The sequence below is a fragment of the Bombus pyrosoma genome, linkage group LG15 (genome assembly GCF_014825855.1).
Source record: "Bombus pyrosoma isolate SC7728 linkage group LG15, ASM1482585v1, whole genome shotgun sequence".
Classification (NCBI taxonomy): domain Eukaryota; kingdom Metazoa; phylum Arthropoda; class Insecta; order Hymenoptera; family Apidae; genus Bombus; species Bombus pyrosoma.
Window position 1 is genome coordinate 8591045 of NC_057784.1, and position 19114 is coordinate 8610158.

General features: G+C 40.8%; 1 protein-coding gene across 1 annotated transcript in view; it reads left to right on the forward strand.

Moving 5' to 3' along the window:
- Positions 1–12940: 12940 nt before the first annotated feature.
- The window catches only part of LOC122575833, a 131186-nt gene continuing 125012 nt past the window's right edge, over positions 12941–19114 (forward strand). Inside the window, exon 1 of the mRNA XM_043745298.1 lies at positions 12941–13331. Coding sequence (XP_043601233.1) covers positions 13214–13331 — 118 coding nt within the window. The 5' untranslated portion in view covers positions 12941–13213. The remainder of the gene's footprint in view (positions 13332–19114) is intronic.

Below are 19114 nucleotides of genomic sequence, written 5' to 3' on the forward strand. Positions count from 1 at the left end.
ATCTCTCATCGGTCGAGCATCCTGTGATCAACAGCGAGGAGAGAAGATTTTTCTTCTGTAGCTTTGAGTACGTTCATTAGTGTAAGGATTAAAATTACGGTCTTTGATCATCTTTAAGCCATATTACTAACATTAGAATTACCAACGATTAAAGTATGAAACTTCTGCCGGATTTAAATGGCAATTATATGGAAAATGCATAAAAAGAGCATTATTGTAAATCTGCAAAATTTCTATGGAAAATTACGAATTGGTCATATTCATTATTCTTAGTATTAAAATTAGAGCACAGTTTAATTCAAGTTAATTAATTAATTAATCGAGTTCCAGAAAAAAAATCGATTCTAAAGTTGCACGTTTGTTAATGATTGATCCAAAACTGTTGCGTTTAATAGAGCTCAATTTGAAAAAATGGGAAGGAAAAAATCGAAACTCGAAACTTTTCAACGAAGTTAGAACTCGCGTCGGAAACATCAAATACAAACGAATCGCATCCGGAAGCTTTCAGTTTGTCGTCATTCGATTCAAAAGCGCCGAATTCGGAAGATTTCGAGCTGAAAGCTTTCTACTTGTTGCCAACCACTCTGCAATCCTTAAATTCGCACGAACTCACTTGGAAAACTTTCCAGTTCTAACTACTTAATTCGAAACATGAGAATTCGATGAAACTCGAAAATTGCTCAATTTTCTGCTTCAATCTTATTTTAGCTTATTTTAACGTGTTGCGTTTTATTAAACTATACGTTTTGATTACAAGAAAATTTCTTTTTGTGCGTTTTTTTTATTCAAAGTTTCGACGTGGCTGTTGCAATTGCAGATAGACATCGCGATTTAATTCACCGGAGACAATTACCAGGGTCGCGTCGTTGCAACAACGAGTCTTTCTCGCCGTGGAGTCCTGATAACGCTTATGATGCATCGTGGCAGCGATAAGGCGGTTGTTCTTAAAAATGTTACATCGCAACCACTGCCGTTGCGCGTTGTCTCGAAACGAAAAAAAGAAGAGGAAAAAATGAGAGAAACTTTCATGAGAAGGCTGACGGAAGATACCATCAGAATTTCCAAACTCGAACTCTGATATTAAATAAATTATCCAGGAAGTTGACTTATTAAATACAACTTCTGATAATCATCTCAAATGGAGATTAAACCTCCATTCTTACAATTACAAATTATTATTATTCATAAGTTTTCGTAACAATACAGTTATCTAGAAAAACGGCATACCAATGTAAAAAATACGGTATGTAATATAATATGAGATGAACAATATTAATTTGCAATCCTTGAGTTCGAACGAGTTCATTTTGAAAATTTTTCAATTCTAATTTTTAATTCGATACGCGAGAAATTGGTAGGATTCGAACAATCAAAACACTGTAAAATAGGCTCAATTTCATAGACAAGTGAACATTGCCACTTGAAAAGTACGTAGATACGTGTTGTGATACCATTAACTACAGAGCGAACATACAAAAGGAGCTCGATCTAGGTGATAATTGAAATGCCACACGGTAGAAAATTCCACTAGACCTCAACAACACAACCCATCAGAACGTAGAGCCGTACAAATATGCATTCGCCTGTCTAGTTAGCAGTAATGGTGAAAACATCGACGTTCCATGAATAGTTTATTATATAACCTCTGGTCATTGAATTAAAACCACTGGAAATTTTCATCAATCTTCCTATCCTCGTTTTTCGTCTAATAACAGTAATTTTGATAACAAAAAATGATTCGCCATTTAGCGTCGTAATTAGAAAAGAGAAATTTTTGCAGTATCTGGTTCTTCTTCAATGACCAAAAAGTATATATAATTGCAAATCGAGATGATATCATTGTGTTTCGACTAACCATTGAATCGTCAAGGATTCGGTTAAGCAGTTTGTTCCAGGCCTCGGAATTTCTCTAATTCGTGTTGAATATGCGATTGACGGCCTAACGCCCATTCAAGTTAAACTTAGTTTCCATGCAATCCAAGCTTAACCATTTACGAAATAATTCGTACGTAACCGGGAACCGGAAGCAGACCGAACCTCGACCTAACTTAAATGAAATCGTGGAGCCATCGCAGATATCGCCTACCTTTAACTTACCCCTAACTTCCATCTAATTTGAGGCTAAGTAACTAAGTGTTCTTGGGTGTTGAAAATTGGCAAGAATCTACCGAAACACAGGCACGAATATTTACTTCGTTTCACAAGATATATCAACAATAATTCGTTGTTGCCTTAATTCTAGGCTCGGAGCAGAATATCGAAACATCGTACGTACTATATATTCGATAATAAAAATTATCATAGTCTTTGCTTCGTTCTAACGAGACCTACCAGAATCCTCCGTAGCGTTTTATCAAACACTCGAGAACCTCCGATCAAAACCACTTTCCATAATATACAAATTATTCGCATTTTCATCTCTCAATAATTGAACCAAACCTTCTGAAACCATTCCAAATCTTCCATTCTGCGCACATCCCACCTACCCAAAAACGTTAGTTCCAGTCTCACATACAAAGCATCCATCCATCGTTCCCTCTGCTCTCGGCTCAATGCCACACCCCCTTCTTATCATCTCCGTATCCACGTTTATTCTTACAGAAAATCATCAGCCACCCTGAAACCCTAAACATTTTCATCCGGCTGCATTTGAACGAAGAAGAACCGTGCGATTTCCTAAATCCATTGCCTCGGAACTCACACCCTCACTGACACTGCGAACAGAGAAACAGCGTGGCTGGTAGGACGAGATAGAGACAACCAGAGCGGAGATATCCTGGGCACGAGCGCCCGACAGAAATACAATAATCATACAAGCCGGTACATGGCCCGCATAATGGGTTCGTCGAGAGGCCAAAGGAATACGAGTATCGGAGGCGGGCGAAGAGAGACAGGGAGCAGGAGCGCAATCTCGTCGGGCGGTCGCGCATAAATTCCACTCGGATCGACCGTTTGAAGGGCCGGCCAACGGGTCGCATTCGCCCCCGGTCTCGTGGTCTCTTCTTAATATCTAAAGAGCTGGCGCCACCCTCGAGGATACTCCATCGAGGCTGGCGTAATTCGTCTCGGTCTTCTTTCGTCGCTCGTCCCACCAATAGATCAGTGAACCTTTTTCTTAATTTCACCGCTTCGGAGCTTAAAATCTGCTTTCCTTTCGGATTTTTACGGCGTACTACGTCTTTTCGTCCCTCTTATACAAGGGGGTGTAGTTGTGGCTAGTAGTTTGGGAAAGAGAATGATTTCGCGAGGAGAACGGAGGGAAGATGGTAGTGAAATTTCGGGATATTTTAAAGTGAAATTAAGGGGTTACTTTGATCTCTGAGAAAGTGGTTTGTTGGAAATCGAATGAAATGCCGGACGATGTTTATAAGGGTAGAAATTGTATTGTATAATTACATTTAGCTAAGTGGGTTATTAGATTTCTAATTGAAAACGAGATGGACCTTTCGCGAACTGTAGAAAAGAAACAGTGGCAGAATTGTGAGAGATTTTTAGAAATTATTTAAAGGCGTGACTTTGATCCTTGATAAGGTAATTTATCTTGAATCGAGTTAAGTGTTGAGATATTTACAGAAGTGAAAATTACGTTATGTAACCGAATTTAAATTGGTAAGTTATGTGTACAATTTAGAGACAGACTCGAGACATAGTAAGGTCTGCTGAGGGTCTAGATCGAATAATTTGTCCACGGTTGTCGGTCATTTTATCTTACGTGTCGGTAATATTATTAACTTCGTTCGATAGAAATCACGGCGCATTTATGACGACGAATTAACGGGAACAAGAGGGGGCGAGGCTGTTGGTACAATCAATAAGTTGAGCTTGTTATATGAAACCGATTGATATACACAGAACGAGCAAGGCGTGCGGAATATAAATGTTTCCACACCTGGTGGGAATAAAACCACCCTGTTCAAATCAGTAACCCTGAACCACGAAGAATTGCCTATCTGAAAAATTCCATTTGAATCTGTTTCGATGGCTTCCGTTACAAATTTTTAATTTTTAATCTTTTCTCGTGTTATTTAAGCATTCTTCTGACTTGAACAGATGCAATATATTATACGTACAAAGGTATATTTAATTTTAATCATATCAAAAATAGTATCGAGAGATAATGTTCATCGCACGAAATACAAGTTAAAACAAAATAATATTCTAAAACTATATTGTAATATTTGGTCCAAATCTTCGCAAGCTAACGATATTAATTGAGGATTCAAAATTGCTCTCTGATATTCTGGAAAATCTTTGAGAGGTATCGAAACCGCAAGTCGCGTCGTAATGACAGAAGCGGGTCGATAAAAAGGGCGCAACTAATTCAACACAGAAATTCAAGAGTGAAAAGAACGAGTGAGCAAAACGCATAAAGAACGGCAGGTACCAGGAAAATTGAACGGACCACCGCTTCTGGAATTTTCATCGAATTCTCCTCGTGTAACGAATATCGAATCACTGAATCGTTCATCGATTGATCGACGACCAAGATGGGGGTAGTTGGGACTGGGGATGCGACCAGCTGGAAATCCGGTCGGCTAAGGGTGCTTTTAAAAATTCAGTCGGTCCGTTCGAGGGACGTTTCAACAGAAAAAAAGTGTCGCTGTTTCTCGCCGAGGATGAAATGTTGAAATTTACCTATCTCTCCCCCTTTGATGTCTCTCTTCAAGACGAACATTCCAAGGAATAAGTATTTATCCTCACACCGGATCGTGCCATCGATAATTTGAATTTTTCATTCTTTCCATATTTTGGTTCCAATTCTGCTTTGCTCAAAAGGGTTAAGGTAACACGTAGCGATAACGACTATTGAACGATATTCTAGATACTTAGAAGAGTATCCAAGAATTACGGAGGACTTTTAAGAACGCAAAAACCTAAAAAATACCGCATAGACTCAAACGATCCACTATGCATATGGAGTCTGTAAAGATAAGGTCGCAGAACCGAAAAGCCAGATCCACGACCTTTATCGTTAGGATCTTTTCTGCTGTGCTAGGTATTTCTTGCAGCGACTTTGAGGATGAGTTAACTCAATCTATAGCGAACCCTAATTTCGCGAAGCTGTCGTTGTTATTGCTGCGCGAGGTTGCATCTATTACCCCCGTGGATAACGTGATACATCGCGTCTGGCTTTAATGTCTTCTGGCTGCCAGTGAAGCGATGAAATTCGCGAATATCGAGGCGCTCGATGGGTTGTGTAACATGTTCAACGTATTGCTGGTTGAATAGTCGGGAAATTCAAAATGGCGGTCGTGGGCAGGTGTCGATGTTCCATGCGGGATTGTATTTTACCAGATAATTCTTATCAAAGCGGTAATTGTGAATGGTCTAAAAAAAGTATTGCCTCGTTATTGTATTTGCCACAATAGTCACATATTAATCAATTGGATTTAAGTATATTAAATGTTGTAGTATTGGGTGGTACTTTTATACAACTACAAAAATTTGAAAATTAAATTTCGTCATCGCGCTATATACGAATTTCAAATGAAAAAGTCTTTCGCGGCCTTTATTTAGTCGGATTGATAATTCGTTTTGTTTCCTACGAAAATTGACGATTAAATAAAATAAATGGCTTCTTTCCTTTCAAAGAATATTAACGAGACAATTTATTTTCTAGAATATCTTTCTTGATATATTTTTAATGTGATTTAATAAATTATAATTCCTATTATCAAATGCTTCTATTAAACGATTATTAAATATAACGTTGCAACAACACTCAGAAGTTATACGCTGTTCTATTCGAGGTCTTCACATCGTACGTTAGCGCTATCGTCGATCGCGATCGCGACAAAGCTTGCTCTCTATTTTTTCGCCGTTCCTCTCACGTTATGTACGTTTAGAATTACGTAGATGTCACATGCAATTTACCGACGCGTCTGTTTAGCGACGGACATCGTGACAAACAAGTAATTAACAATATCAGCCAGTTGTGAGCGGGAGTAAAGAGCAATTTGATCGTTAAATTCGATTTAAAGGGCTGTCCAAGCTGACACGACCCTCGCAACCGCGCTTTTGCACGCGTTTCCCTTATTTTTTTCTCTTGTCCCCATTGAACGTTTTCAACAATTTCTCTCGTCATCGTTCCCAGCGTTCGTAATGGAGAGATAAATAAAATATACGCCAGTCGATGGAAATCATCGATCGCTACAATGACAAATGCCTTTCCTTCTTCGAACAATTGGACACGCGACGAGTCAAACGCGAAATTATGCGTTGACAATGTTTCGAAACTTTTCAAAAATTTCATGATTATAATTGATGATTGATGTAATGATAATTGAAAAATAGTACGAGCGCAGTCTTTGATTCACGATACGTGCGACGAGCTTCATGGAAATTACAGTGACCGACTGTTAATTTTTTATCAATTTCTCAATTTCACTGCACAAGTATACGACTAATGTTCCATCCTTATCGATTTAAACATAATCGATGTTGAAACCAATTAAAATTATAATTATCGATTTAAACTTGACTAACACCAATAATAGAACTACAATTTCCAAGTTATACAATTTACTCCATCTACCACATTGTCTATATTTTCCAGAGTGCTCCTCAATTCGTTCGATTAACGAGAAATTCATTTTCCTCGTTGTATATCGGGTAGCCGGTGGGTACTTTTCGATAAAGATTTCTCGTACGATTAAAACGTGTTTGTCGAATTGGACGTTAAAACGTTCCGTTGTGCGAAAGCGAATAGCTGAGACGTCGCGGTAAGCATCCTTTGTTAGCATTCCACAAGGGGATAAAAGTGAATTGAAATGTCGAAGAAAGCGAGTGGCAAGAACGTAATTGAACGTTTATCGGCCACAATAACTCGGTTTAAAGGGGCCATACCCTGTTTATTCGACGTTGAACCGCGAGCTAAAATTCATATCGAACTCTTACATTGTTAGTTCATCGTGAAACGATTTTCGATAATAGACTCGATATAAAAACCAGGAAAATTGCGATGTATCAGTTTCATTTTTTCACTTTTTTTTCAAAACAAAATAACTTCCTATACGTACAATCTAAACTCTGCCAATGGCGTGGTAAACTACGAAGGTTTCACGAATTACTAAAATTATTCGATGCTGGTTCGACAAACGGCGAATAAAGTATCGCAAATAAACATCAACGAATATGTAAACAGACAAATGAAGAGTGTCAAACTGAAAAATGTAAACAAACGAGAATAGAAAGAAACTCGAGCATAAACAGACTAACTGAAATTGTAAACGAATAACACCATTACAAAAACAGGCGAGTGGGGAAACTGGAAAATTATTCATGCGTACAAATTAATCGACATTTTCAAGACGAAATATTTTTTTAATCGCTAAACAGAATGGCTTGAGCTATTTCAGACGATCGTATAAGTGATGACAGAAAATCTCTTTTTTAATTCACAGCCTTAGATCACGTTATCCGTCACGCGAGAACAACTAACAACTACTTTCCATTAGTAAATTTTGAATAATTGTATATTCTTCTAAAAAAATATTTATAGAAAGATGTCGCGTGTATCTGTGAAATCAGCCAACCGCCACCCAAAGGGATCATTGAATTATTCGAAATTAATATCAGCGGGCGTGAAAAACGCGCGAGAGAGAAACAAACGAAAGAAAAGGAAAGCGGGACAAAGAGTAGATAGGGATGAAGGAAACCGCACTCAAAGAGTAACATCTCCCACGAGATCGACGTTCCGCGGCGCTTTTCCACGTTGGATTACGAATAACGGCGTTGTTTCAATTTACCCGCGACCACCAACGCCGTCACGCCTTTCGTTCGAATGTCAAAGTTACTGGGAATCTCGCTGCTGCATTTCGGATCGGTTCACGACAAAGCCACGTTGGTGTTTGAACGATCACCGAAATCGTACTTTGAAGGCTGTTTCGCTTTTGTCCTTGTACGATGCTAAACCAGCGAATCGGTTCGATGGTCCCTTTCTTGGTTTTTGCTGCGGTTGCTGGAGAATGAATCTGTACTTTGAGTAACTTCGTTCGTTACTGGCTACGTTACGCGAAAGTTCTTTTATTAAGAGAAAGTATCACACTCAGTGTCACTTGAGATTCTGAATAATTTTTATGGTAAAATTTATCTACGCTTTTTATTTACGGGGCTTGTAGTTAAATCTTCGAATATAAATCGCGTGCTGATATACAGCGAGGGGTTCATAGCGAGTTGAAACGAGGACATGCGTCATATCTGTTCACTTTTTGGCTTTTCTATGTCAACAATTTCAGTTCCTGCAATTCCATTATCTTCTAGTATAATATCATGTGCATTACACGTATTCATATTACATGGTAACATATAAAACATCTGTTACCTACGATTGAAACAAATATGCTTTTGCTTTCTACCAGAGTCAGTTTATTAATCCATATACTACGTCGTTGGGATCGACACACTTTTGCCATCACAATACAATATTTTCCTATCCCTGAAAAATATCGTTGTCCTGGATTTTATAAGATTTTCGCACATCGTCCTTCGTTTTAGAAAAGTATAGAAAACAACGACGGATAGTGCATTTCGTTATTAACATTCTCTCATTCATAATATTTACTTTGATCGAAATTAATAACTGCTATCAACGTCAGACGGAATTCCAGCATAAGAATTCCATGAATTACGTTCATTCGTTCGGTAGCAACGACGAAAAAGTTGACAATGAACCCGGAATTAACTTCTTTAAGCCAAGCCCTGCTGCTTTCTTCGCGGCGACTGTCTCATTTAAGTCGTGAAACTTCATAATGAATCTAAACTCGCCGCTCTTAACCTCTCGACTGCGGCAAAGTGAATTATTCTTCTTTTTTTTTTCGAATGACGGTTTAGTCTCATTTAGTCGACGGGAAAGCACGCTATCGCCAGAAGTTTTCTGTGCCCGCCCCAAACGCGGTTTCCGACGAAAGAATTTCAAGCTTTTGCACGCTATTACGGAACCTCGATCCAATCTTAAAGCGCTTCTAAGACATCTTCGACTTGGCGCAAAAACACAAAGATCGTTGCAAAGACAGTGGAGCTTGACAAGAATTTAGACATTATTTCAGCTTTTCTGCCGAAAGATATAAACTCAGATATTATGAAATATACTTGATGAAAGGAATACTCTTGTACAACCTGCTTTAAAAGGAAAATTTTTAATCAAAGAGCGAAAGTTATTCCAATCTGAACTTTCTTTTATATGACCGTATAAGTTTACCGATTCTAATTTTGAGTTTTAGCTAGTCCGGAATAATCTAGATAAGCTTGCATATGTTTCTGAACGTTGTACTTTGAATAAAGTAAAATGTAATTGTTTCGAGAATATTATCAAACATAAATTAAAAAGATAGTAGATTTTTCTTTATCATGGTAAAATGATTAAAACAAAATTTTTGTGGAAGAATTTGTTATATTAGCAAAAATACCGAATGCAATAAAGCAAAGAAAATCACGCTGTTCTCAACTAAACCTCAAAAGTTTAACCTCGAATTCTGTTGAGAACAATAGAACACTTCACGAGAGGTTTGGGAGGGTGCAGAGACTGGCAACGCGTATGCGTGCATCGCGGAAACGAGAAAGGGCCACTCAACCTGCCGCTAACAACTTTAAAAGTTCCGACTAAACGAGAAATTGCATTAAATTGCGTTTCAACCGAACCCTTTCCATCGTAGCCCGTCCTCCATTCTATACGCGACGCTAATGTTCCTCGCGGTTGTGGTAATCCTTCTGCGAATCACCCGCCATGTTGTGTTACATTCTCCTCAATTTTTGGTCGTCCAACGATTCGTAATCTCGAATTTGCGATGATAAATCGGATTAGAACCGAGGATTTCAGGACGCAGAATTCAGTATGACGTGTTATCTCGCGTCATTTTGAAAAAAAAAAATGTTGAGAATTGTGGATCTTAATTGCGGAAATAAAAGTAAAGTAACACTAAGGTTACACTTAGAATTCATATTAAAATAGCTTTAGATTTATTTAATAAACGATTTCCAGGATCGATATACATTTGCACACGTCTCAGCACTTTCTATGTCTCACCATCTTCCACATCAGACTGCCAACGGAACAGTTACATTCGTCTGCTTTTCGAGACGCCGCGCACACACATACTTCACACACTCATGTTCACGTACGTGTGTCACTACTACGCGGCCAGTCTAGTCTAGCGCACAAAATTATACATATCTCAATATTAAAAAAAAAAACACGAAGATTAGAAAGTATATCTTCGAAAGAAAACAGTCACATTTCCAAGTTTGATGTCATGTCGAATCCTTTATTTACCTAATGATAATATTCCATATTCATCGACAATCCTTCTTCCAACTTTCTCGTGAAAAAAAAAATGTTTCCAAAATTTCCCTTTATACGTCAACGACAAGTTAATTAGTTCGATAGCAGGTTGTTTCCAGAAGTAGCTAGAATCGAGAACCAGTGGAGCAGAAAGAGAAAGGGGAGGAGAGTGAAAGAGCAAGAGAGCAGGTGCAATGTTCGGTTGAATTACACTTATAATCGGCGAATGCCGCTCGAATCGAGCTTTGAGTATTAATTCCACGACGGGCTAATCTCCCCCAACTTTTTACGACTCTGTTCGCCGTCGTTATTTTCACTCGACCCGTCCGCTTTTCAAGTGAAAATACCTGCTTCGCGGTTGACGTTGGGCCAATTCGTGTGCCTCTACTTCCGCACGGATTCACGGTTTTTATTCGCCCACCACCCGCTCACATGGATCAAAAACCATCCTCTGTGTCACGTTTTTTCGCTGACGATCAAAGTCTCGTTATGCGAACGGTAATCACATGGTTGAGATCGATTTCTTGGAAAGTATCAAGAAAGATTGTTCGCAGCTTGAGTTTAACTTTTGATTTAAGGACCAGGCAGGGAAATGATGGGCGAAAGTTTCGGAAATGCTATAGCGTTGAGAAACGCGTAATAATTTGTCGAAATTTCAGAATGCAAAGATCTACTTTCCATAAAATTGTCCAAGAGAAATACACTGCAAGATACAGAAACTTTCTCGAGAGGTCTTCAATAAGATCATATGTCGCAGGTTGTAATCCAGAACGCTGTGAATGGAAGGACGCGTGTCAAGGTGCGATTTCAACAGTGAAGACGCGCTAATGCCTCGTCTATTTGGCCTGCACGCGTCGATTCAGCTTTGATCCACGAACGTGTCCCGCCATGCTGACTACACGGTTAACACGCCCTGTGCACCTGTAATTTAACTTCCTGTACTCGTGTGCGTGCCACAATCTTCTACATCGATGACGTTTGACACGAATGAAATTCACGGTCACGTTTCACGACTTCGCATCGTAGTTTTATTTCCCTCGAGTAATATGCTTAGCCTGAGATCGTCGCGACCGATGAACGTCTTATTTTACGAAGATAAAGTCAAGAGCTAGATGAGAAACACTCTTGCTCCTACGAAACCGTAAAATTCGTTTCAAAGAATAGAGCGTCCCATCCGAAAATGAAGTGAAATGTCTTTACACATGAAACTCCTATAAAAGTTGTGCATAAAAATTTCTTCAAACTTTTATTACGTTGTAGGATTGCAGTGACGAAAAGGAATATTTAACAACCTTTTAAAATTTACAAATCCAATATATATATATGTAAAAAAAGAACAAAAATAGAGAATTCAATAAAATAAATGAACAGAAAGAAACATTGTATATGAATTGCTCTTAATAGATCAGCATCGATTAAACACTTAGCACCATGATCAAGAGTTTAAAATTCTCTTATTGTCCGTAATAAATAATCCTCGATATCTTCGAACAGTAAAACACTAGGGATATGTCCTTGATTTAAGAAATCCATCGTAAAATCTCTGACCTCGCTCGAATCTCTTCAGCCCCTTTCGTCGAACTATTTGTACTCCTTGGAGTTTGCTCGAATTTCCATGTAGCCGATAACCTTTAGGGGTGCGAGGAAGCATGGGGGTAGATCGCTATCAGTGGAACGGGCCGATCGTCGGCTCGACTAACGAGCGAATCGTCGTGCCTGGAACGTCGTCACGCGACCTTCCTCCCCATCCTCTATATTGCCAACCCCTTTTCTTAAACGTATGCATGACTCTCGACCGAATCGGCCCTGTTAACATATAAATTGCCGCTTAACGGCGAGACAATCAGTCGCCGTGGAAGCCATGGCGCGAAGGTGACGATGGTCGGTTAAAGAGAAAGGATATCCAAAGACGAGAGAGTTTGAGTCACGTGACGAACGAGCAAAGGAGACGAAGACGGATCGTCGAAGAGGAGAACGAATAAACGTGGAGGGGGGAAGGGTTGAAACAACCGACAGACAGAGCCCGAACAACGAGAGGGACAAGCGTCTGGAAGCGGTAGGACAAGAAGAGAAATAACAAGCGGAGGAGGGTAGCTCGGGGGGTTGGGATTCAATTCAATTTCCTAAGAATCTCTTTAGTGTTTGAGATACAGCCAGCGAAAGGATGCGCGCCAGCCTGAAGGGGACGAAGACAGAAAGGTAGGACTAACTAAGAAGCGGCGGAAAAGAAGGGGTGAAAACGAACCGAAAAGAGACGAACTGCCCTCTCTCCTACAGGTCCACGGTAACGGAACACAGGTAAAACGAGATAGAATCGTCGAAAATTCAATGGTAGAAAGAAACAACTGTGGAAGAGCGCAGAAAGAGGGGTGGCCACAGAGAGCGTGCGGAGGGTGAGAGCGTGTTGATATCGAGGGCGACGAAGAGGCGGATAGCGTACAGCGGGGTGAACGGTGGCGCAAAGATAGAAGAAGAAGGAAGAAACCGAAAAGAGAAACTATCTTGCTTCTCTTTTCAATCTTCGTTGCTGGAATAGTGGAAGCGAGAAGAGGCAGCGAGGAAGGGTGACTAAGTGACCTAGGGTGCCAGGAGCGCAGGGGAGTAAGGATTCTGTGCGCGGGCGCGAGGCTGGCGCAAACTCTTCGTGCAGCATCCCTCGTCAGTTGCAAGTCAGGAACTGTCGCGTCCGCGTGGCGTGTGAGTGGCGAGAACGTCCGAGAGAGCGCGCGCCCCTCAGTGTCGCGGTGTATTTTTGTGCACGGATTTCTTCAGATTTCTGACAGTAACGTAGCCAACTGTTTGCGGAAACAGAAACCACGGAGTCAGAGTCGAGTGGGCCCGATGACATTTGCCCGCGCGGCTCGCGTCCCTTGACATTGTTCGCCACGTTGCAATAACGGAGAACGGAAGTCGCGGAGAACATCCACATTGCCAATGATCGTCGTTCGAGGATCTACGAGCGCTACCAGGATCCCCAGAATGGATAAAGACGTTCGACGGAAGTGCGGGAAAGTGCGACGTGCCCTGTTCCAGTTGCTGCTGATAGTGGGGGGTAAGTTTCTTGGGGGTTGCAAAACCATTCGAGCATCGACGAGATTTTAACGAGACCAGTCAGTGACGAATTCTAAACGAAATATACATGCAATGGATTTGACAATGATTCTCGATGGTCCCTGTAAGGAAAGTTCAATTTAAGCAAGTTGAAAGAGGAAAGTTAAAAACTATGCATCATCAAAGGGGGTAAATAACCCTCGCTTCGAAGTTGATCCCCGTCTGGAAGAAGCAACGCCGATTCTCGAAGTTGCGTTTACAGATTTGGTTCGACCCCATCGTTCCGCAAGCAGAATCTGCTGATGCAGCAAAGAGCAAGGATTACTCGCGATCCTTCCCCAAAATGGGGGTAGTTTAACGTGGCTCTACAGTCTGCCAGCAATTGCATCGTTACTGTGACTTTTGTCCGCTCTTCCAAGACCTTACTAGGATTTCGAGTTTGTGCTCCTTGGAACAATTAATGCCAATAACGGTAACATTATCTAACCGGTGGTATTTAAAATTCTTCGATTAACTTTTGCTTTTATTCTTCGTCTCTTAGTCTAATTCTTTAGCTTTTCTTAACATAGCAATTTTGCCTTTCAAGGAACACATTCTATTCAACAGACATTTATAGTCCAATCTCTTTTATTGTCCCTTTGCAATCTGGAAAAATCCCTCGAATATTTCCTTCAATTCGCTTTTAATACACCCTATCTTTAGGCATCTCGAATGTTGACCGAATTTTTTGTACATTTTCATCGGATTTCTCTGGTTTTAACGGGATTCTCTAGCCAGCAGTTGGTTTGCAGAATTTTCTGAATCGGATCCTATTCGATCCATGGCTTTTCCAGTCGACTGATTCGAGTCTCGAGAACGAGACTGGATACGTACCTAGACAAATCGCGACGAACACGCGCCGGAATGTACACATACGCCGATTCTCGAGACTCTTTCTACATGCAGACGAGTTTCCAAACACTCGTCTCGCGGAAGTTCGATATTGAAATTCAGTCCCGTCGCTTGCTTACTCGATGGAATGTAAATAATATTTCTCGCGACCGAACCGCGATTTCTCTTCGCGTCATTTTTATGGAGAATGGATGACTCGACGTTTCTTTCGAGAATGACGACCGGGATCGAGAATCGTTTACGGTATGTTTAAAGTTCGATTTTATGAGATCGATATGGAACAATGTGAACCATATCTTTTGTAGCTTCCAGAGATTCTTCACATTTTTCTTCTCGTGTCGTTTCACCCTTACGTGACATTTTTGTGCAAATGACTTTATAAAGATAATTGAATATTTTTGGCATCGTGTTTGAAAGTTTTCGTGGTTGTGAATTTATTTGATCAACGCTAACTTCCTGATTAACGAATTATCACAATATATAAACAGACTACTTTACAATATAGATAATACGTATATAACATTTCGTTAATTTCAATCTGCTAATCGTGCCAGTCTTTGTTTCTATTCCATCACTTCCTTAACCCAGGTCAGGTTGTTAGAATGTGAAAGGTGACGATATTAAATAAATCGACGTGTTTTTTGCTTTCCTCGAACTTCTCTCAATGAAGAAATTGTTCCCTCCTCTGCCTTATCTATGCATACACCGTCGATGCTCCGATTCGTTCGACGTTCACTCCAAAGGAAAGCATAAACTTTAGATAGAGCACTTTGACTTTAATCTGGTAATTGCGGTTGCGCGTTGTCCCCGTTGTCTCTTCCTTTATTTACAACTCTCTCCTTTCTTCCTCGTGGTTTTTCCAATTTCTTGTTGTCGTTCTTGCGAACAAAAGAAAGAAAGGAAGGAAGAAAGAATGGAAGATGAACGTAGAACGTAGAAACGGAGCTGTGCACGCGATACTCTTATTTCGTTTTCGGGGAGAAGCGATGCAACGTTCCTCAGCGCGAACGGAAGGCTGGCCCGGTTGTTTAAGGGGAAACTTCCCGAGTAAATTCTTAATTCAACGTGGCTGCGCGAGGCGCGCGTCTCGCCCGAGATCCCCGCTGTTCTAATTCAATTTCCCCGTTTTCTCCTTCGCCGTCACGCTCGAAAACGAACCGTCTCGAGCCGTGTGGAACGGAGAATCTAATTCGCCGATTGTGCAACCTCTTCGTGGATCCTTCGAAAGGATTGCTTCGAACGGGTCACGGTTTTCTGGTTATAAAATAAAAGCATTCTTTCATAGGCACTCATTTTGATGGATATGATACCTCTCTTTTCTTTTTCTTTCCCTTTCATGAAAGTCACGCTGAATTATATCGGTGAAATTGATTGAACTTTGATGCGAAATTTTTTGAAATTTCTTTCGTATCGAGCGTGGTTGATTTGAGATTTTTGACACTATGTCCAGTTAAATAGGATTTCTTGGTAACAATTGACGGGACAATGTGGAACGTTTAAGTAAAAGATCTACGGGAGATTTTACAGACGATGTTTGCTTTACCCGTAAAAACGCAATAAACGACGTGGACGCGTTGCAAATGCAAAGTCATAAATAGCGTACCCACGACCATTAACTTTGCCATTCGGTGTTCGCTATTTGGCCAGAAATGATATTCATTTATTTCCGAACACAGAAATACAAATCGCTATGTACTGCTCATAAAGAGAGCAGATTTTTCTAATCTATCTATGTACGGTATATTTCAAAAGTGAAATATTTTTCATTCCAATTCATCCTAAATCCCTATTCATCCAATCAATTAGTATTATGAAATAATAAAATTCTACAAAATAAATTTTAATTTATATCCTTAATAAAAATTCCCCTCATAAATCTGTGAGAATTCAACACAGTGAACAAAGGATCATGGAACAATTCATTCGATTTTGTCGAAAACGTCTGCTGACGAATTATTCTTCATTGTTCTCCATTTCGACAATCGTCTGCAGAGACGACAGTAAACGAAATTTCTTAATCTAACGACGTCAATTCGAAGCTGCTAATTGCATCCGACCGTTGGCCCCGGGTCCAAGCTTTCTTATTACTGCATTTGTCGCGAACAGGCCAAAGTTGGCTCGCGCCACTGCTCAGCCAATTATTCTGAATTACTTGATCGAATTATCCGCTCGTCGGTTACATCGTTTAACGAGCCGCGCAACGAGAGCTCTGCGGTCGAAACGCCGACAACGAATTAATCGTCTTAGCGCGTGAACTTTGAACAATCCCAGTGCTTATAAATCGTCGATCTCTGGTTATAGATTATTAACTGAAAATAGATCGTGGCAAGTAGAAATCGAGCTAATATATCGGAGATATATGGCGATGCAGAAATGTTAACGGAGAAGAAAATTGGAGAGGAAAATTTTATTTTTTCCTACGACAAAATCAAGGCTCGAATTATTTTAGTTTGTAGCGAAAAATGATGTGGCAGATAGTGAAAATTGTATGGAACGATTGAAAATAAAATAAAAGATTAAAAGCCGGATAATACTAGAATCATACGTACTATAAATGAAGATTAATAGTGCCAATTATATCGTCACAAATTCACGCTACAAAAGTGATACGAAATACTTACAACCTCAACTCAATTCGAAAACATCAAGACTTTAATACCTTGTGATTAGGGATCCCCATTTCGCATCTATCCTTCTCCATACCGCAAACAGAGCTCCTAAGATTCCGGCATAACCTACACAGGAAGGGTTGTACTTCTCCTAACAAAGGTCAGAACTCGGTAGGCAGTGCGGTTTCTCTAGCGGAAACCGCGAAACTGGAGCACCGGGGTTAATGACCAGCTCGACGATATCGGAGATCTGGCAAGGAGAAGGAGAAAATCTGTTAGCGGACGTGGCCTAGTAATAATCATCCGGCAAGCGAGATACATTGATTGCTAGGTTCGTGTACTCGATTCAGAGACTCGAGTGTCCACAAGCGGAAGGTCTATTCTACCGTCTTTTCGAGTCGTCTAGGATCAAACGATGGCGCGGTCACGAACGCGAAAGTAGACCAGGCGAAAGATTTGCTGGGAGCCATAGGGTATTCAGGATGCGCCTTCGTCGACGATACATTGTTTCCTTTTTGATTTCTCTTCCTTTATCTGTCTTCTTTCTATCCGCGCCTCTCTTCTTTCTTTTCCGTCTTCGTTGCTCCTTCGCTTTGAAATCGGAGCACGAAGGATGCAGAAACGAAGAACGAGGGGTGGAAAGTGGTAGGTTGGTATTCGCGCAGTTCGAAGACCTCATCGACTTCCACCCCCTTTTTCCGATTGTTCCACTCTCTCGTGTTTCAACGGTCGGTTCGTCATCTATCTGCTTTTGCTGTTCTCCCTCGGAAGAAGTCGTTCGACGCACTAGGAAACGAGCAAGGATTCCCAGAGGCACGTTGGCCTCGGACATTCGATCCTGCTTGCTGGTTTCACGGGAAACACGGACGAAGAAGAACGAGAGAGGAACGTAAGAGTGGGCAGAGAAAACTGACTCGGAGCGGGTTTTATTTCGTTTTCAACGGGTCGAACGATGTCTCCTTTTAGCGATTCTTTCATCTTCCGACCGTTTTGTAAACCCTTCGTGCTCCGTACCCGTTGTACGTGTCCGGAATTCCTTCGTTCCCATCCCCCTTTCAACCCTCTCACCCTTATCGGTCTGTACGAACGAAAGACGAGCTCCTTTCGAGGCTCGAGTTTTATCGCTCAGACTACTCGGTCGCTCGATGATTCATCGAGGACCAGATTTGCATATTCTACCCCGTTCCTTCGTTTCCCCGTGGTAGAACGTTCGAAGGATAGTCCGCGGATGACTATATTAAGTCAGCGACGCGTTGATTAATCACCTACCCCTTGGTTTGCCTAGAGATATGATGTTTCCAGGTCGAGGCTCACGTTCAAGCCGAACCTTGCGACCGGGTTTCGTTAATTAACGAGCCTCTGTACAACCCGGACGCTGATTAAGGGTAAAAACTGTACAAATTAGAAGCCTCTCTGATAATTACTAGCCGCATCGACAAAACGAAGTGGCCAGAGATTCTTGAAGCGAGATCCGCTAATTCGTCTAGATTTCATCGCCTCTTACCGTGATTTCTACGCGACGCTGTAGAATCGACCGTGGAATACCTCTCTTTTGAATAGTAAATTTCTAGAGAAAAAGATAAATAAATATATAAAACGCAATTACATCGTTTCTGTTGTGTTCTTCTATTTTTCTTTCCCTGACGTTCCTCGTACGAAGCTTGTCTCGCGCATTGACATTTCCATCGGTTACGAGACTCGCATGAATATTCAAGACGGGTGCAAGCTGCATCCAAGGAGAATGCGCCTTTCCGATGCAGTATGCAAACATAATACCGTCGTACCCCGCCAGTGTCCTTCTTTCCCTAGCATTGCTCCACTGGGAATTTAGGATTATTCTCTGTCCGATATCCTGATGTCTGATCTAATCTCAATGATCTTCCAACAATTCCATTTCCATCTTCATCAACACGCTCAACAATATACCGCGTGTCTTTCGGTTCGTTTATAGCAGTAGTCTGACCAGAGATCATCCTATTTTACTAGCTTGTTTCTCTACAACAGCTTCCAGGGTATGTGTACAGCCGTGTTGTCTGACCAGTTGTCGTCTTGTTCTACTTGATCGTTCATACCATAGTCCTGTACTACTTGCTTGTTATTTTACGTTCATCGTAGATTTTATACAGGACCCAGCGTTAGTGTCTGTTCTGTGATACTCTGCAACTACTTGCTGGTTACTCCACAGTTACTTCTATATAGGTTTCATGTAGGATTACTGTCCCACCATTGATTGCCCTGTACTACTTAGTGGTTACTCTACGATAACTTTTACGAGATCGTGTAT